The sequence below is a fragment of the Atta cephalotes genome (assembly GCF_000143395.1).
Source record: "Atta cephalotes unplaced genomic scaffold scaffold00001, whole genome shotgun sequence".
NCBI classification, from domain to species: domain Eukaryota; kingdom Metazoa; phylum Arthropoda; class Insecta; order Hymenoptera; family Formicidae; genus Atta; species Atta cephalotes.
This window is the reverse complement of record NW_012130065.1, coordinates 11,383,475-11,405,466: the sequence shown is the minus strand read 5'-3', so window position 1 is coordinate 11,405,466 and position 21,992 is coordinate 11,383,475. Positions and strand designations below refer to the sequence as shown.

Sequence of the window (21,992 nt, the reverse complement as noted above, 5' to 3'; positions counted from 1 at the left end):
GCTCACAATAAACTACGCGGGCGTCTTGCCCTGCTGCTCCTTCGCTTTAGCTTGCTTCTCACCCTCCATCGTCCCTTCGATCCCTTCCCACCACGCGCTCAGCAGACGTTGAACTTTTTGACGTCGGGGCCAACCTGCCGCCGACAATTTACTTCTTCAGAGGCAAGAGCCGAGAGAGGCGGCATAATATATCTTTCCACCCTTCGATTCGGATAATGGCGTGTGCCGCTACGCGCGAATACTCGTCGGATACGGAAACGATCGTTGTTTATCGCGCTGCCGAGTGCGGGTAGATAAGGTGAAATATTCATTTCATCGCATTACTTCTTTCCTTCGTAGTTTGTAACTGGAATTATAAATACTATTCTGCGGCGGGAAAACAAAGGAGCGTGGCAAGCATCCCGGCGAATAAAGTGAATTATAGTTTAAACAGTTGGAATTTTTTTTTGCGCCGGAAGTTCTTACGCGGTACCAATAAAAGGCGCATTTCTCTTTCACATTTCTCTTTCGCATTTCTCTCGATGTGAAACTAAATCATAATTCGGTCGTAATTTATGAATTATTTTGTATTAAATGATGTTAAAAAGAAGCCGATTTCTATTCAAAAAGATATAAATAAAAAGAACTTCCTATTCCAACCCAAGTAATAACAGTTTTAATTCTCCTTCAAAAATTATTACATAAAAATTATTAAGATAATATTATATCAGAAAATTTACTTTACTCAACTCAAATAATATATAAAAAAGATTTTGTACTAAATTGAAAACTAACATACTACTATAATCTTTTCATTGACGATCTTTCTATTCTATAAATGAAAGAAAAAATATTATTTGTAAATTTGAGCCTTTTAGATGCAAAAATTATTAAAAAGTTCGTAACGTTTAGGGAATATCTCGAAAATTAAGTAAGAATATTGAAATTTATATAAATATTAATTATGTACTCAATTTTGTTCCCCAGAAGTGTTCCCCAAACAATTTTTTAAATAACTTTTTCATACTTTTATCCAGAAGATCTAAATTTAAAAAAAACAACACTATTTCACTTACACCTTTTTAGATAGAAATTTTAGTCATAAGATTTTCTTTTCCTTTATATATATCGCCGCTTCTCTCATAAATCCAAAAACGGTGCGTTTTTCTTTTCTGCACTACTTATTATGAAAAAATTATGCTGGACATCATATCGGAGTCTGAAATAATACACGACGTAATCGACCGACAATCAGGCCGGATGATACAACAATATGCTAAGCGAAGTCCGATTGTATTATCTGAGAAGTATTACAGTGTTGCGACTACGCGATGATTTAGCACTTCCGCGACATCGTATACAGCGTAATTGGGCAAGTGGGTCATGCGATCGACGATGTATGTACCGCCAGTCGGAGAAAAGCGATCGATATTCATATATTTAATTTGGCTCCCCGTGTGTACAATCCCCCTGGAAGGGTACCCGGTAGTGCAACCCGCTTTGTATCTCCCTCCGCGAAAACTTATCCGCCCTAACGCGAACATGTAAGAACCGGAACGATGGGAAACGAAGCCAAGATCGGGTAACGCGCTTCACAACAAGTTTGCTATTATCCAAAGTTCTCTATGGGACAGGAAGACGTGAATACAATGTTTAAGAAAATGTATATAAAATCTTATGAACTTCCTACAAAATAAACCCTTATCTAATTAAATAAGAGGAATCTTATATTCGGTTAAAACGGATCTTACTTAAATATTTCTGTGTGAATTTATATACATATAAATTCTGCACACATATCTGCAAATTGTGTGCCGAATCTTTTTTTTGAAACACATCCATGAACAAAACCAGAATAATACTTATTAAATCATTACTTATTAAATCGATAAGCAATTTAATAATTTTTTATGTAGCTAATAAGCAGTTTTATATTATAAAAATATTAATAATAAGATGTTAAAGTGAATCTAAATCTGCAAATAATTTTATTGCGAAAAATATTGCCTCAGTCAGAGGTTAAATCTTCCGATTTTTCGGGACGAGTGCTATACCAATTCAACAATCGAGGCAAATCATTACCTAAACTTTCAGCCATAACAAATTGACCAATCAGAATCGATTATTCTTTTCACTCTATTCGACTAATTGGTTTTTTATGGCTTAAGACTTAAACTTAGGTAATGGCTTATTGTAGAAAGCTTATTAGCCTTATCATGCGGATAATAATGAAACGTCCTTCAGATCATTCAAGAAGAAACGTGGCCTCGACACATCACTCTAAAAATATCGCTCTCTTTCTGAAACTACTAACTCTTTAAACGTATTCATAATCCTTACTTTATTCTCAACATGCCATTGCTAATTTGTCGAAGACTATACACCCGCTTTTTAACAGTGGTTCTCATTTAGTGCCAGTTTATTAAATTGTGCTCCATCGAGGACAACTGCGCAATGCTCATCGATCTCCCGCCGTAATTAATAGCACTCGACGATACGGTAATTACCGTAACTTGAGAACGTTATGAACACCGATCAACGATAATACTGATAATAGCGGAAATTAATGGTTGGCGATATACCGACGTGAAAATCAGATGTATGGCGAGATATGGCGTAATAAATCGTAACGTAGATACGCGCTGGATCGCGACGAATGACGCCGAAATAATTCGAGTAATTGAAAAATCGAATTGGAAGTAATTACATCCGTTAAGTCACATTGCACGTTCTGATTCTATAATTATAAGTCACCGTCTTGAATGCGATATACGATGATGAAACCTGAATTGCTGAAAAGTTTGCGGCTCCGATTTACTTCGCCTTATTAAAACCGAGAACGAATAAATAATAAGCCGATTAATTTAATCGCAGTACGCATTGAGTTTATTCTCGACTAGTCCCATTGTCGTTCAGCCGCGAGAAAACGCATTTGATGCTTTTATCAAAGCATTAAAACGAGATATCGCATTTATAGGAAATTCAAAAGCGAATGAGATGATAATCATTGGAAATGAAATTATTGTTAATTTGTACGATCAATTGTAGCCCTTGTAATAAATGTAATGTGATCATAAATATCAGCATGGTGTTACCCAATGATAAAATAGTTATGGAATTATTAAGCACGCGCGCGACGAGCATTGATTTAATGTTCATTGCCTGTAAAGCCATTAAAAATGGCATGACGATAAATTTCATTATTAATTGGAAAATTAATTATTATCAATTATTAGTGTTCACAATTATTATTAGTATTCGCAATTAATAATACGTATTAACAATAATTATTATCATAATCGCAAAATACAGTGGCGTACTTCCCTCCACTGTCATAATCGCAATCGATCTCACCTTTTAGACTTACTTTCGCCAACTATATGGGAATTTAGTTTCTCGTGTTGCCGAAAGCGGAAGCGTGTATCTGCCGATAACTTGTTGTACATAGTAAATAATATTGAGCGAGAGTGGTATAGATTTATCAATCATCCGGCGACAGTTGTAGCGCCTATGTATTCATGAGCTGGCATAATCTCGCAGAATGGAACGCATACGCATGCCGTTGTAACCGTGTGTGTATGTGTATATATGTGTACGTATATGTACGCAAGTATATACACGAATGCATGGTCGCACTCAACAGGTATCGATCTCCAACGGAAGCAAAGGTGCGCAAAACGTGGCTACGTAACACTATAAGCGAACACTACGAACGAACGAGTGCATGCGTGCTCCAGCATTGATTCAACATTGATTCAACGAATGCACTTTTTCGTCGAAACGACCTTGCACGAGAACTGTATAATTCGCCCGTCGCACGTCGCACGTGGAGACGTTAGTCGATTAAAGCTTTTTTTTACAGGGAATAGACAAAATAATGTATAAACGCTTGAGAAAATACTATCTAAGTACCTGCTTAATTAATAAGAAGATTGACCAATTATTTGTCTTTAATACAAATTCTATTTCTTGTTGAAATAGCCATTTGCACACAAAAAAATATTATTTTATTGCTAAGAAAAATATTTAATTACTCAATATATTTTCTTTCTTTTAAGTAACAGTTATCTTTAACAAAGAATATTTTCTTGATAAAGAATTCTTTAAAATATACTTACTATATAAATTTTAGAAAAACTTTATTATTTATTCAAAATAAGAATTTATTTTCTCTCTTTTGAAGAATATATTATAAAATTCATCGATTTTATATAATAAGCAAAACGAATTTGTTTTAATTAAATAATATTGATTGAAGTATCAAATTTATTAGAATTTAGAATACATTTTGAATAAATTTTATGTTTGTGTGACAAACTTATGATAGATTTGCGGAAAGATGAACTTTTGAAAGTAAAACAAGTAAAACAAGTAATTATTATTTGCATATAGTATGTATTTTTCTGTGTATATGCTTGAATAGTACAATTGCAACAGTGCAATATTACATCATTCTTCTAACAGAATATCTTGTATTTATTAATTACGTAAAAGATATTGAAGAAGGAAATCCGTTTCTCACTCTGCTCTTCAAAACTACAAATGATATTAAAAATTAAAATCAGATGATTATATTGACTAAGAAAGATATTGAAGTTTTGGAGAACAGAGAGCAACTTTAGAAAATAGAATAAAAAGAAAATTTATTCCTGCAATATCATTTATATAAATAATTGAAAGATATTCTACTAAAAGAATAGTACAACATTGTTAATTTCCATTACTAACTTTCAAGCATTGAGCGACTGTTTCAGCAAAGATAGAATATGTATTAAAAATAAATAATGGACCAACTTTTTATTAATAAATCAATTTGTATTTATTAGATATCCAAATTGATATTAACACCAAAATTAATATTGTCCTAATATTAATACATATATTTTAAAATATTTCCAAGCATCACACGGCAAGAGAAAGAAACGTTGATTACGATAAAAAACGAACAATTGAAAAGTTGTTGTTGAAAAATTAACAAAATTAAAAGATCATAAATTGAAGATTTAAAAAAGGTATTTTATTCGTATAAAAGATTTGTACTTTTCGATTCGACTCGTTCCTCGAGTATTTAATATCTGCCTGAGCCTCACGAATTCACCGACGTGTACCGTTAAAACGCCGTAACCATCGTATGAATATTTTATGAGCTCACTCCCTTAACACCTCCTCCACGGCGAAAGGCGAGCCACAGTACGCGACAGAGAGAAAAGACCACGCATTAAACTATTGTCGTAAAAGGATGCGCAAGTGAAGTGTAGCTAGTCGATGCAGGTGGATGTTTAACGATCTGCAGTCTTCTGACGCCGGTTAAAGCCGCCACGAACTGGTGCGCTTTATGATCCTGCGGACGATCAAAGACAGACTCGGAAATCATCCCGTCTTGCATTCTTCAGACTGCACTTTATAAACTCGCGTGCGAGACGCGTGTTTTTGCCGTTTCAATTTCTTGTCCGACGTGTGACGAAACTCCACAAGACTAACGCCGTCACCTGAAAACCTATTTTCTAATCTTTGTCTGCGATTATGATTAAAATAAAGAATCACTCATAATTATTGCATATAAATCTCACATCATAGACTGGAAAAAAAATATAGTTGCTTTAATAAGAATTGACTGAAAATGTGATCGAAATTTTTTATTGAATTTATTATAATTATAATTGAGATAATCAGAATTTTGATTGATGTGATCAGAATTTTTTTTATTCATCCAACTAAAAATTTTCAACTAAAAATTTTTCTCAGTGTAAACTAAAAAGAAAGTGTTTGATACGTGTGACTATAATTGTATGATAAAATAATTATAATTACGAGCTTCATTTTTATAATTATTACTGCTATAATGTTAGTAATAATAATTATATTTATAGTTCTATCAAAAAATAGTTTGGAATAAAAAGAAAATAATCAAAGAAAATACCAATACGATCGAGATAAATCTTGATTGAGCTTAATAATATTCATATCTAGATTTACAAACACGTCTTTCAATTATATGTATAAATTATTTATCATTTACTGTCGGACTTGAAACGGAATTCATAAACTATGTGTGAAGTTGAAATAATAATATCAATAATATCAATAATTAAGTTGATCGTCGATTTGATGATAGCACTAACATTTTCAAACACTGTAAAGAACTTATTGAAAAAAATATTACATTAAATATTATTAACGATAAGTGCTTTACAGTACATCAAAATGCTAGTAGCATCATTATCAAATCGATGATCAATTGAATTTAATTGTGATATTATCAGCTTCTTTGGCCCTTTTCTTATTTATTTAATTTATTTAAATAACGGTTTAGATAAACTTACTATTAATATAATTAAATTTTATAATCATAATTATAGTTAAATTACGGTAATTGCATTTTTCTCTTTCAGTCTATTGCGCATCGGTTTTTTACCATAGTCCGATATAAAATATATATATTCAAATGCAATAATAATTTTTTTTAGATGCGTATGTAATACACATAGATGACTTTTTCCGCATTCGCGATCTCGATAAACATCGATGCATTTTTATTTATAGCACACGCGATATTTTCCACGCGATCTTCCGGTCGTATTTATATCCGCGGTTAGTGGCCAGGACGCTAATTAATGACGGAATTGTGATGTTAAGCGCTCGCTGATCAGCGAAGGCAACGAAGGGAACACAGGGGATTGTCGGGACGTGGCGGACATTATTACGGGATACGAGTTGTGCAAGACGAGCGCTAACAGTGCCTGGGGAAGTGTTGCTCAACATTTCCACCGTATTTCTCACGCTAATGATTATGTGCCGACGATTTTTCAAAGAGAGTATATCACAGGTTTCTGGAACTAGCTCTAATAGCCAACCAACTAATAGTAACCAAACTAATAGTAACCATACTCTGGCATTAATATAGTAAATTATGTGAAAGAAATAATCATGTTGATTACATTTTCGATAAATAAAACAGTAATTGACGGGCTCTCAGGATTTTAACAGGTGTGTTGTACACAAACGCCATCATATGTATCCGTGTTATCGTCGCTAATAAATCGTTATCTTCGATGAGATTATATATATTATTCTAGACGAGCGAACGAAACTAGGGAATTGCTGACGTTCAGCGCGTTAAATATAACTTCCACGATGAAATGACGCACTGTGTGCTCGCAGTTCATTAGGAGACCGGCGACGTCAATATTCACACAGAATGAACAAAAATTTAATTTGTCTGTTTATTAGAGTATCTCTAGAATACTATAGAATCTGGATAACTCATAGACAGTTTTTACATACATAGATCTCTTAAAATGATAGTATCCATTAAAGAGTAGCATATATTTAAAAAACATACATCCGCAAAAAAAAATTTATTGAAAAAATGGTTGAATTAACTGAAATTTTGATGGAAAAACACAAATGCTTCAGAATTCTGATTAAGTCTACTAGACTTCTGATTAAATCTATTATAATTCTAGTTAAAATCACCAACATTCAGAATTTCCTTAATTAAAACTGCTAGAATTCTAGTTTTATTCAGAAATCTAAACAACCAAAATTCTGTATCATTCATTTTCCAATGTATTAAGCGTTTTGAAGAGCGCAGCATTATTGCATCATTCTGTCTTTGTTTTTAATAGATGGTAAAGATAGAATGACAATAGCGATAATAGCGTGCTTTCCGAACGCAGTTTCTTTAATTACAATAAATAAATATTTACTCAATATAAAAAGAATAGATAGTTAAACCAAATTAATTGTTCTAATACCAAATATGTTTAAAATTATTAAATATTTACTTAGAACTTACTTAGAAACGAATATTTATTAAAATTTAGTTCTTTTTTTTTCAGTGTATTCACATATGTCACCTTAATTGAGATGTCTAGATTCTGCAATCTATATTCTAAGGATAGTTGTAATATACCTCACTAATGGTTTAGTAATACACAATATATTTCTCATATATAAACGGCAATGACGTCAGTCTTCTGGCTGGATTGTGCATCGACACACGGTTACGTAATCGAGTCATAAGTACACTAAGTTTTTCGGATTGCCAAGGACATCTGATATAGTACCGTTCGAAGCATGCTTTAAATCCAGACTAAGTGATGAATTCTTATCATCTCGTTCAAGACCATTCCAAACCGGTTGAAATCTAAAGAAATGAATTGCTCGAGTTTCCGTTCGAAGTCTAAAAAAATCGGAAGATGAATCGTTTAAGATAAGAACGGGGAAAGGTAGAAACGAACTCGCGATATCCAGTTCCCGCTCGAAAATTTTCCGCTTGAATAGATGACACGCACACACGTCCGAAAGGGGGTACGATGCGCCATGCATTTAAGGCTTAATAACAAACCGCAGAATGCAGTTTATCGGCACACTTACGTCAATACATTCTACAGTAGATTGACTGAACCGTAAAAACCCGCGATGCGATAGCGCATCTCTCTTGCCGCGCGCAATTTTATGCCATTATGTCCCGAACGCGCGTAATCACTCCGACATACGCTTACGCCTTGCAAGCTGATGGGAAATTTGAATAAAAGTATCGGCTCTTATGCGGAGCAACGTTCATAAGGGTGAATAGAGAACCACCATGGACGGCGTGGCGTGCTTTAATTTGCAGAAATTGAACGATCTCCCGCGGAAGAGCGCTTATCAGTGTAATACCGTTAAAGCGAATTTCCACGTGTAATATTAAATAGCCTTCACATGGTTAGATTGCGATCGCTCGCCGCAGCGCGACACGCTGACCGGGCCCCTAAGATTATCTAAAAACACGCAAAGCGTCAAATAAAATATTACACGCAAACGTATGAAATCCGAAAACTCCATAAATATAGGAACTTCCTCGACTACCGTAATATAAGAATAATAAATAAATCAATCATATATTTTAAATAATTTAAATAATAATCGCAGTTGACAATCGATTTCAGAAAAAGTATACTTTCACCACGTAGAAATTATGTTAGCCTTTCTCAGAATTAAAAAAAGGAGTGTTAATTGGCAATCTAATTAAATATAATTAATCAATTTAGTTTAATTTAATTTAATTTAATTATTAAATTAAATTTCATAAAAATTTCATAAAAAATGAAAAATATATTGTTTAAAGTCCAGTTTTTCTTTATCAATTAATTTATTAGACTTAATCTCACTTAATTTAATGATAATGTAAAAAGTTGTATTTTTCTAGCCATAATTAATCACTAAACTGATAACTTTAGTGATAACTTTTATTTAAAAACTTACTTATTACAAAACCATCAGTTTAATGATTATAGCAAGAAAAATATAATTTTTACATTATCATCACGTTAATCACAAGTTAATCAGAAAATAAAAATCTGAATCTAACTAGTATAATAATACGTTATTGGTTGTGACTCGTCATTATTTCCTCATATATATATCAAATAAAAATAATCAAATCAAGACAATCTGTCGAAGTTATACCCTTCAAGGTGAGAAAATCTGATTAAATATTATCAATTTGCGAGTAGCGTTCCGCTTTGAGATAATCAAATTAATCGCAATATTCCCTGATCGCATGTATATTTAATATCGTCTCTAATCAGCAATCTACTTAAATAAATAATACTTGTGGTCTCGACAGACTGACCCATATTCCGTAACACTTTCTTATCTCTTCGACTCGTTTCAAAAGGCTTCACGAGATTAAAATTATAGATTGTAGTGACCTGTACATCGCATTAAATGTTAAATATAGACGTATCTGTCTGACGATTTTAATAATCATCGTCAACATTCGAGATTTAATTTACTCTTTCGTAAAATTTTTAATATTCCAATTTTTATTCATACAGGAAATATATTTTGATTGAAATTAATGTGTCAAGATCATAATGTATATTATGCTGATATTAGTAGTTTTCAAGTTCATTGAATAATCATATTAGATCAATATGACAAGAAGAATTATTAATTCAATTCTATATCACTATATTACTATTATATTAATATTTATAATTATACATAAAAATTAAAATTTATATAGATGAGATTTATAATGGAGACTAATGATTCATTCACAGCGATAATTCAATTTCACAAGAACGTGACATGTCTCTTTCATCCACGTGTCCCTTTAACAGCCATCTCGAACGCGAAACGTCATCCATAAACTCATTTCATCTTGAATTCTGTCGCAACTACATCGAAATTTAATTTTGAAGCAGCGATTTTGACACCCCGCGCGAGTGGTATCATTTCCCGTCGCAGATCCGGTCCGACAAAGAATACATGAGCGGCTCTCGCTGTATATTTTCTGCCGCATTTTCCTCCCGTTGGCCAATCAACGTTTTTCTACCCGGAAATTCGAATCGCGTCGCTGTGAGCTATACAAAATATTGATTTAAAACACATACGTGAGATACTGTCTCATGATCTCGCAGTCGCGGCTCGTTTCTCTGACTTGCCGCGAAATTTTCATGCAAAGCACAGCGGAAAAAGAAAACACCGATTCATGACGTTAAGGTCAATTTGAACCAAATGATAATAAGCTACGCGAGATCGAAAATACCGCTTTCAAGACGTCTAATCACGAAACTGTGCAGTAGATTCTTCCCTCGCGTGGGGCCGACCATCTAACGATATTTCAAAGTCGCCACGGTTGATGGATGATATCAGCTTGTCACGTAATGAATTAAAGCCACTCGTGAAACTGGGCAGCAGCAAAAGTAAAAAGTACAATGTGAAGATCGCACAAGAAGGAAAATGCGAATCCTATCGAAACTTCTTACTCTCGTCCGATCTTCTATCACTCAAGTGAGCATGATAATTACGGTATAAGATGAGAGACGCGCCATAATAAAAAGATACGACACATTCTATCTCATTATAAATAAAATCTATTGGACACTTTCCATCTTTCCGGGCACGAGCGTTCCAATTCACGTTGGTCTGCGCGCGTCTTAGCTTTACAAGAGTGAGAGAAGTCTGAGGCGATTGAATATTAAGCGAGCGTAGTCTCTAGGCTGTTCCTCGGCGAAGTTAACCCAAGGGACTTCCTCCGAACTAGAAAACGAGGCTGAGGAAGAGGTAACGGAGAGAGGTTGTCGGTTAGCGGAGGATAAGCCGAAGCAGCATGGTGGAAGAGGCAACGGAAATGCTCGAGAGAAGTTCGAGATCGCGGCCGAGGCGATTGCGACGAGGGAGGCGAGGCAAGGGGATCGAGATGGTTGGATGGGACGCCGACGGCGATTTCAATAATTAATGTCACGGGAATTGCACCGCGATGGTGGTGATGGTGGTGCGGCAGAGTTACTGCCGCAAGCCTGAAATTCCCCGTGTCGCGGTGGCCGTCGCGAAATGACGCAACGCGACGCATCTCTCTCTCTCTCTCTCTCTCTCTCTCTCTCTCTCATTCGTTGGATAATTATTACGATTATCCGACGGACCAGTCTATAAAGAGCAAACCTGGCTGGAACCGTCCTCGAAATAAAATAAACGACAGCGGCTAAAGTGCAATTGCACGTAACTCTTTGCATCTAAACTAATCGATAAATAAACACTTTATTCTTATTTTAATATTACTCGGAAAAAATGTTTTGTTGGCGTATTTAAAAATATAACTATAGATCCAAAATAATTTTGTTGGACCATCAAAATAATTATGCAGATACTAGCTTTATAATGTAAAAACTTTGTAGTGCAGCATTGTTCATCATGCTCCAGTTTCCTAACAATCCCATTTGGTTAATCTCTTGTGTTATTAGAAACAAGTAAAATGTTTCAATAACACATAATTTTTTGTTCCAACTAAATCATTTTATTGTATCAACCAAGGATTTATTTGTCAAACAAGAGATTAGTTGATCCAATCAATCAAATAGGATTCTCAGGATACACAATTATTTTGATGGTTCAACAAAATTATTTCAGATCTGTATTTATTTAAATTTAGGTACTTCACTAAAATCCGTACGTAGACTGAGATGATAATGTAAGTTATTCGGGAGAAAACTTATATTAAAAGTACTGAATATATCGCTTGGAACTGCATCAAATATTTAAAAAATTGTCGCAGAGTACTATAGCAAACTTATCACATGTATTATTGTAAAAAATTAGTAATAACTCTTTTTATACAAGTATAAAATAATAAATAGACTGTAAATGTCGAAATAGTTTCTAATAATTAATTCTTATCTTATCATTTGACAGTTAAATGATATATCCTCACCTTAGATAATCTATAAATCCACGTGATAGAATTCAATTCAAAATAGAATTATTTATAATTATGACATAAATAAGTATATTCTATTTTTATGTAAGTGTTTTCGATCTTTCAAATGTTTTTCATAGAGTGCACATAGAAAAAAATTTCGTAAAAATGAACTAGAAGATTCTGATTATATCAATCAGAATTCTGATCGTCTTAACTAGAATTTAATAGATTCAATCAGAAAATTCTGCTTTGTTGTTTTCGACTAGAATTTTAATTAATGCTATCAGACTCTTTTTTCAGTTATAAACATTATAAATAGAATCGCAATTTAATAGATTGTCTAAAGTGAATACATTATCCATACTCGAGTGATAATTTCATATCGCAACTGAATAATAGCCTCATAACTATTCTGCCGAGAAGCGGTGATAAATTCGAGACATACGCCAACGAGAGTGGACGGAAATAGCAGAAAATTTTATACATACATTTTCCTATATCCGCATGTCCCTAAATATATCTATTCAAAAAAAATTTTCACCAATCCCTTGACCAATCCTTGTCGACGAAAGCGCTCCTTTCTGCAGTAGGGAGGGAGAAAATAACCGAAGCTCGAAAATAGACTGTACTTTGTTCAATGACGACGCCCGATGAAATTCAGAAAAGCCGGATTTCGCGCGTACAATTCGGTTTCACTGGTTACCGCCGTGTCGTCCTCGTCGCTTCGCGAGGCGAGCGAAAGCGCGGCGCAATAGACGGCGGTTCAACCGGGAGATGCCAGTGCAAGCTGGTTGGTCTCCATGGAAACCAACCAACCTCCTCATCTCGTCGCCCTTGCTCATCCTACTCGACGTATCGCGGACGACGGAAGCGAGAGGATGAGGCAGAGAACGAGCCAGGAGAGCAGAGGATGATGGCGGCGTAGTTAAACTAGGAAGCGAGAAAGAAGAGTCGCGAAAAGGAAGATGAAATAGCGAAGAGCGAAAAAGTCTCGCGAATGACGAAAGAGATGCGCGAACACTAAAAGAGAAGTTTTGCTGAAGAATCTAAAAATATGACTAGATTAGAAAATAATTTTGTTGGATCATTAAAATTATTTTGCAGAAATCTTATGCATGATGAGCAATGCTGCAAAATGTTTTAATATTTTAGCAACCAATTTTGTCGTCCTACCTAATGTTTTAATGGTTCAGCAAAGTTATCTTTTAGATATTCTGTATCCAACTAAATTTTTAAATCCTTCAGCAAAATTGCTCTTTTAGTGAAGAGATAGGGAGAGTTGCGAAAAAAGAAGAGACGAAAATATATGACAGAAAGGGAAAGAATAATGTTGAGAGGAAAGGAAAGGCGACAGAAACAAGTGAGGGAAGATGATCTTTGTGAAGGAAACATACATGAAAAGGTACGTATATAGTTCATGAAGATCGAGGATGTGGTCTGTTACGTCACCTCGTGCATGCATAAGTTTCTGGAAACCGGAAACCGAAGCTTCTCACTAGGTCGCTCACGAGCGGTACCGAACCAACCGACATTGATCGACGTCCGTTCCTGAATTCCACGACGACTCTGCGAAGCACGTAGTAATTCATCGTAATCCCGTTTCACGCGTATACCTCGAGAAAGCGCGATTCATTCGCCAGACGTTTGCCGAAATGCCGTTTTATAGAACATATTTATGATTCGCGCGATATCGATATCGATATCGCTTCCAACGTATTTCCACTTTGTATCGTTACAAATTTCTCAAAAAATCCATAAACGTTTTTATATTCCCAACATAAGAATCTAGGAAATCACCATAAAAATAAAAGAAAAATCTAACCCTTCATACTGTTAAATTCGTTATGCCATTAATTAGACTCAACTAGAGTGATTTTTAATCATTTCTACATTGAAAAAAGATTCAGGTTGCATTAATTGGAGTTATGGTTGAAAATGAACAAATTTTCTCATTGAATCTATTATAATTCTAATTGAAATAACCAGAATTTTGATTCTGGCATAATCAGAATTTCCATTTATTCTTAATTAGAAATTTTTCTCAGTAGTCATCATTGCTCAGTATGTCGTCAATTTAAAACAATTTATTAAAAAGAATTAAAAATACATATTAAGTGTGAGTCAAATGATATTTAATTTATACGTTAAAATGAACATTGCATTTCTTAACTAAGCAATCCAGAAATGAATTAATTTACATAAAAATTACAAATAGCATGTTATTTAACTCAAGGAATTAAATTATCAATGCACTTTTAATAAATATAATTCTAATAATCAGAGAATTTTTAATTTATGTGTAAGTTCGAAAATCATGAATTCTTAAAAAAGAAAAAATTTGGCACATGATTTGATAATTTTATTTTGTACTTTTAATTCCATCTTATATCGTATAATAACAAACTTGTAATAAACCAATGATAGATAATATGTAATACTTTTTTGTTTTATAAAATAAAATACTTATTACAATCAGTATTCTTCTATTCAAAAAATCTAGACACGCAAACATGTTCAACTTTTAACTTTTCTGGGTTTAGGACAAACTGTGCATTCAGTTCGTAAATATTTTAGATCATCAAACTTTATTAGCTACATTTAGTGTTCGACGTAGGAAATCATGAGAATTCCCTATAGAAAAGAAAAACTTTATGTGTAACGATTGCCGCCGATTGTCGAGTTGTTTGATCGTTGGGGTGAATAAGGGATGAACGATTCGGCATAGTCGTTCATCCCTCATTCACCCCTGCGGCGTCTACCCTAGGTTCGCCAAAGGTCGTCGGTCACGCGATCGCACCTTCGCTCATTAACACGACGTGACGACCGACGCCACCCTCGGTATAAGAGGTGGATATAGGTTTAACTTGCGTGGGCATGCGTGCGCAGGTAGACGAGAACATTGTGGGCGTGGGTATCGCACGCGTGTCGGGATTCCGGTGTTTAATATGTTTCCCTCCTCTCTTAATCAGCTCAACACGACCTCGACTCGACTCCTTTGCTTCTCGTGCGCTAATCAAGAAGCGATACGCTTCGCAGAATTAAGTCCTTCGCCTGACGGCGTTCTTATTTATTAAAGGAACATCGGGATTTTTTTCTTCACAAAGTGTTTTGAATAGGAACTGCAGCCCTTTGGGAATTTCTCATCGTGAGTTTCCGCGGTGAACTAGTTTCGAGATGTAAACGGAACTAGTTGATAATAAAACGACTGGGAGAAACTCTGACTAAAGTAAAAATAAACTCTGAACGAACTCTAAATTTAGACTACTCTAGATAATAAATGAAGCGGTCGAAAGGATTCTCTCTAGTTAGACTAAAATTAAATTTAAATCAACATTTAGATTATAATAGATAAAATAACGAGAGAACGCTGTGGGCAAAAATCGCAAATTGATTGAAATCAAAGAACCTATCGATTGAAAATTAAAGTCTATTTTGCATATAATAAAATCGTAAGCGGTTTTCGATATAATGTTGCGCAATCTGCGTTACGCTAATAGTGTTCATCGGGTGAGTTCGCAGATCACGATATTACAACAATTTAGTATTACGTGCAGCCGATGATGTCACACGTGCACGCCTGCGCATGTGGCTCAATAATGTCGCGCGGTCCTCATTAATTTGCTCAATGGAGCGTACAAACTCGGTCGAAACTCTGCGTTAATAAGTTCAAATAGGAGGATTCAACCGAAATTCAGACGAACTTTGTAGACGAGAAATTGACAATTTTTACTATCAAGGAATATCACGGAATTTCCTGATTATCGACGAATTATTTGTATAAAATCATTTTTTTATTTTTTATATAAATAAAACCGTTTTTATTTAAACAAATTTTCTTAATTATTATTATAAAATATTTTTCAAACCATTCATTTCAGAACATTTTTTTCTGTCTATTACAGTTTCAATGATATTAGTTTCAAAAGAGAAAATCGATTTTCTTCAAAGAGAGATTGCATCACCTAAAAATTGAGTCCTTGTAAAAAATAAGTTTCTCATTTTTGCCTGAAGAACAACATATTAAAAGTTGAAAGAAGCAGAAAGGATACTTCTATGGGTTTTCTTGTGAGAATTTGTAGTTGAAAATGAATAATTAGAAAATTTTGATTATATCAATCAGAATTTTGATTTATCTCAACTAGAATTGTAGTAGATTCAACTAAAAAATTCTAATTTGTCCATTTTCAACCAGAATTCTAATCAATGCAATGCAACGCGACTCTTTTTCCGATGTTCCTCGAAACTTTCCGCGAAACTTGTACAAAACTATGTTCTATATCGAAATTCTTCCTTTCTCGTTATATTTCAATAATGATGACATAACGAGAAGTGAGTGTAATAATACAGATGTACTTCCAATTTCTGCCACTAAATCTCGCACTGAATCGAATTTTCAGAATGTATGATATTTTCCGATTTCTCCCGAAGAGAAATTCGCTCGAATGAATTCTTCAGCGAAAGATCTTGTTGCATTTCGCGGAAGATATACTGAATCTCGTTAACGGGAAACTGTCGACCTTCGTGATTCTAGAAAGAAATAAATTGATAAGTCGTAACCGCGTCGCGTCGCATCGGTATATATGATGTTGTTCCGTGAAATTCCGATGAAGAAAGAAAGAACGTGGGCGTTCAGATAATCCTATCTCTTTCCAGATCTGTGTCCCTCGACAATTTCCAACTCTCACCGACTAAATCATTTCACGAAGAACTGAGAGATTTAATTTAATGCAATTGCGTAAAACATTGCAACTGCGTATGCATAATAATATGAAATAATTATAACATCATTATATGTGTAAAAAATTCAATTCTTTTACAAGTAGCTTTTACAAGTAGTTTACTATTCACGTTATTTAAAAGCGATGATTTTTATCAACTGATTCTAAAATTTGTGCAATCATTAATCTCTTTATCATAACAATGATTGTACAATACAACTGTGTTACATATCTAGTTAATACCTGATATATTTTTATAAATATAAAAATATTTTATTGTTATTGCTATAATTTTGACTATCATTAGAATCTATATTTAAAAATATTATTTATACGCTGCCTATAATTTAAATATGTTCCTATTTATAAAGAAAAATACAGAATTTAATAAAAAAAATATTCATATCGATGTATCCTTTTTTTTTTTTCAGAAATCAGCTTGCCACTTCTTCCTTGAATAGCTTCAATGAGTTACGCACAATGCAATCATGTAAAGGGCGCGAAATAAGCTTATCGGGGAGGACTAGTTCAAATTTACACAACGAGAAGCAAATTCGTCCCACCCGACTCCGGATCGTTGACGAGGGGCGGTTGTAACTCCAATAATAGTCGTTGTAAAGTGGCCACTGGCATTCGAGCGCTGGACAGGAAACGATGAAAGGGGAGGGAGAGAAATGGTTAATTCATGAAACAGTAACCCTTTCTGCCTTCCACATTCGTTTAGAAATGCCGGAATATCGACAAATGTGCAGATTTTTCTCGTGATCTACGTGCTCATTTAACGAAGTGAACGAGAATCTTTCTGAAAATTTCGTTTCTCTCGAAAATTATCCGATCAACTCGAAAATCGATTTCGCGCGCAAATTAATTTCGCCGATCAAGCCTGTTTTACTATTTATTATTTATTGTAATGAATGCAGCACTCGATGCCTGTAATTAATTCCTGCATAAACAGGCTGCTCGTTTAACAAAACAATATGTTAGTAAATTATGACGTTAACATTAATATTGATGCGGATATTAACAGAGAGTGTTAATTTACTTTTAATAGTACCTCTTGAGTTCCTATGATATCGAGAAGAAGGTTGAATTTAACGTATATAAATGCACTCTGAAAAGCTTCCGGTGCGCTGCGGTGCCCCCGCGAGGAGATGTCAAATATTTAAATGCCTCCAATGTGAATATTACGCTTTCAAGCCGCCATGGTTGCACTTTTATCGTACACAACAAACGGAAAGTATTTCCGTAAAATTCTGTTGTTCATGATACCAGACGTTTACGCGAAAAATTATTTCTTGATTGTTTATACGAAAAATTATTTTTTATAATACATAATGACGAATACTAATATTTAAGTATTAATGTTTCATTAAATATTAATCTTTATTTTAATTAAATATTAAAAATTAATAAGTTCTTTCGCTTAATTCTATTTATACTCCCTAAATTTTTTTTTATTTGAAATGAAATCTCACTCCAAAAGAGTTAAAATACTGCCAATATTGAAAGAGTGAAAAATTTGCACTCTTGAATGAGAATAACAGATTTTCACTTTTTTGGAATAAGATTCACTCCAAAGTTTGGAATCCAAAGGAAAGAAATCTTACTTTTTTTTTTTAATGAATCTCACTCCAACCGTATGAATTTTTACTCCAAAAAAATAAAAATCTGCCACTTTTATTCAAGAATGTAATTTTTTCACTCTTTTTCAATAGTGGCAATTTTAACTCTTTTTGAATAAGATTTTACTTCGAGAAATTGAGAGAATAATAAAATTATACTTATTCTAAAATATACCTATAATTTATTTAAATAAAAAAATTTAGATTCATATTCATTTCTGAATATAGAGTAATATCGATTTAACTTATTCTTCAACTTATTCTTTGTCTGATTCTAAGAAATAGAAAAAGATGAAGAATAAATTGAATCAAGATTAATGTTAATCTATGTTGATAGAAATGGGCCCCAATAATAAAAACGTTACAAGAAACTGATAACGAGATTAAACTGGAGAACAACTCGTATTGCGCGAAACGGCCTGCGTAACCACGATAAATAATGAGTCGCACGAGAATCACACGAGCGAATAAATAACGCGTATTTCGCGCTTAAACGGCTAAATGAACGAATGCCAGAGGTCGAATGGCTGATTCATGAAATGTGCTCGCGAAATCGACGATCAGAGGATTTTGCGCGGAATCCACAGGTTTTATGTTCGACGCGCGTTTCGTCGCAGCGAAAATGTTCCTCCCAATCCTTTTTCTCTCTCTCTCTCTCTTTCTTTTTTTTTTTAATGAAAACATGTTAAACGGGCACATACATATATAAAACTGTCGCATCGACCCGTGAATTCCATATCGATACTGCACGCGCGAATTACAGACGCATCGATTAATATCCATTCGACTACGCGCATGACTTTAAAATATCGTTTCGAGCAATATACGCAGCGTCGCGTTTTAATCGTCGGTGAATGTAGCGGACAGTTTCCGGAAATTATGTCCGTCGGTGATCCTATATTCTGTACTCTGACACAACGTGTGTTTTATCGCGAAAAATTGCGGTAAACGCCAGTACACTGGCTCGAAAGTTGACAGCGACGCGTTCAGCGCTGACGTTAATAAAACTTCAACTTCGTGAAAATGCAGCGGCGTGACATGACGAGTATCATGTTGCATGTCCAATTTTTTTTAAAAAACATGATATAATAATCATTAAATATTCCCATACATAGCAAGTGATTTCATATAAAAGTAAACAAGCGCATACCAATTACGCGGAAATGCAAATGTCGTTATACGCTTGAGTAATGCGCAAAAGAGATTATTTACTTTTTTTTCGTGTAATCTCGAAGGAATTACAATCGAGGAAAACTTGTCGGCGACATGCACGTAATGCTCACTATAGTCAACGACATATATAGAAGTTTGTACACTGAGAGAAAAGTGTGTTTGGTATTTATGATTTTAATTATACGGTAAAATAATTATAGTTGGAAACTCGAATTTTGTAGTTATTACTGCTGTAATATTAGTAATAACAATATATTTATAGTTCTACAAAACGTATGAAAATGATTATAAATTATAAGTTAAATTATAAGTGCGAAAATTTTTGTTCTCTCAGTGATAAAAGTTTTTGGTATATTTGTGACTATAATTACATGGAACTATAATTTATTATAATACTATTACTGTAGTATATTACTATAATATTAGTAATAATAATTAGATATATTTAGTTTTATAAAAAATATATATAGTTGAAAATGATTATAAATATAATTATTATCATAAAAGTTGCAATTATCATAATTTAACTATAATTTCTAGTCATTTTCTGTGTCAATTACATATATTTTAATAAACTATAAATATAATTACTAACATTTTTACAATAACAACCAATTCTGATACCATAAAATTAATCATAAATACCAAAAACATTTCTCTCAGTGTAAAAGCTGTAAAAGTTAAAGAAAGCTTTAAGTATACTCACGAGATGACTTTACAGGCTCTGGTGGGGCGACTTCTGTCAACTGCAAAAGAAAAATTCAAGACTCAGTGTTTACTCAGGACAATCAGCTTTTACGATCATATTGTATTCTGCCCCCGGAAGGGATCAAGCCAATCACGCGTGCACTATTCCTTTTTGCAGAATTTAATCTACCATTAGAACATTAAACGAGACGTCTCGTGCACATATCTACCGAGAATTATATTCGCTTCTACAAAATGGCATACGGCAAATAACTCGGGCATAGTTTACACATAGTTTGTCAAATAACGTCGGGGTAAGGATTTAACGTTGCAAAAGGGAACGAAGGAGGAAAGTTCGTGAAAACAACAGCGGGGAAATTAAACGGATCTGGGAAAATTTGTAAAGGGAACCGCGAAAGTGTACTTTGTCTCCTCGCTTCTCGTTTCCGCATCGAGTAATTTACAGCGTGTCCCCGCGCGTCTCCCTTGATACCCGAGGACCCTTGTCCCGGTATAATAGAAATTTATCGCGCGGTTTGGCCGGCCCTTTACGTGCATTCTTGTAATCGCGAATGAAATAACATCTCAGTCTCAGCAGTGCTCCCGCGAAACTTGACGCGGAATAATCAACTTGTAACCGCGCCAGCCAAGTGTCTACCGCAAATAAATGTCGTAAAAAAAAATAGATTAACAACGCTATTATACAACAAATTACCGAACCTGCTACTCTAATTAAGTAGCAATTGTCACTAAATTTAAATTAGCCCATAAGTAAATATTTCATCAAATAATAATAAAATTAATCCTATCATTACATTTAAAAAAATACTAAATTGTAATAAATATTTGTTTAAATAGTTCTAAGTAAATATTTACTAAATGTAAACATATATTTATTTGAAAATTATTAATTTGTAAAAGCCACTTTTTACAAGAACCATTTAATTTGATTTAATTATCATTTTTTTTGTTATTAAATAAATATTTATTTACAGTAAGTATAACTATTCAAAGAAATATGTATTAAGATTTAGTAACTTTTTTTTTCAGTGTTACGTGATGTATGACATGGTATTAGAGAGATCGAGCATAAATTTCCATATTTCTCACACACAACGCGGACACCACAAAGCGCACGCACCTGCTTGGAGTTACCTGCTAAACGGTAATTATACAGTCTACAAAAAGCCGGTATTATACCGCGTAACGATTCCTTTCATCTGCAAGAGCGCGAAGTCGACCACACCGGTCGGATTCCACCGGGCGCCGCGCAATTTTGCGAACGCACCCGCACTATTTCATTCCCGGTAAGTCCGCGAGTAATTCTTGCGACGTTTGAGCGGAGAAAACGCCGGCAGCGATTTTGCATTCGGCCGTTATTACAATTTACTCGCGCACGCAAAAAGGAATCCCCAGTCGGGAATGTATATGTGTGTGTGTGTGTGTGTGTGTGTGTGTGTATACACACACACACACACACACACACACACACACACACACATATATTATATATATATATATATATATATATTACGTGCGACTACTAATTACTACCTTACCGTTACGGTACGGTACCGTTACGTTCCCGACCGTCTTCCTTCCTTACCTTCCCTTCCTTTTACT

General features: G+C 34.1%; 1 protein-coding gene across 1 annotated transcript in view; it reads right to left on the bottom strand.

Moving 5' to 3' along the window:
- LOC105618729 (AF4/FMR2 family member 4) overlaps nt 1–21,992 on the bottom strand; it is a 223,657-nt gene that overhangs the window by 56,818 nt on the left and 144,847 nt on the right. Inside the window, exon 6 of the mRNA XM_012200263.1 lies at nt 20,385–20,428. Within this exon, the coding sequence (XP_012055653.1) occupies nt 20,385–20,428 (44 nt within the window). The remainder of the gene's footprint in view (nt 1–20,384; nt 20,429–21,992) is intronic.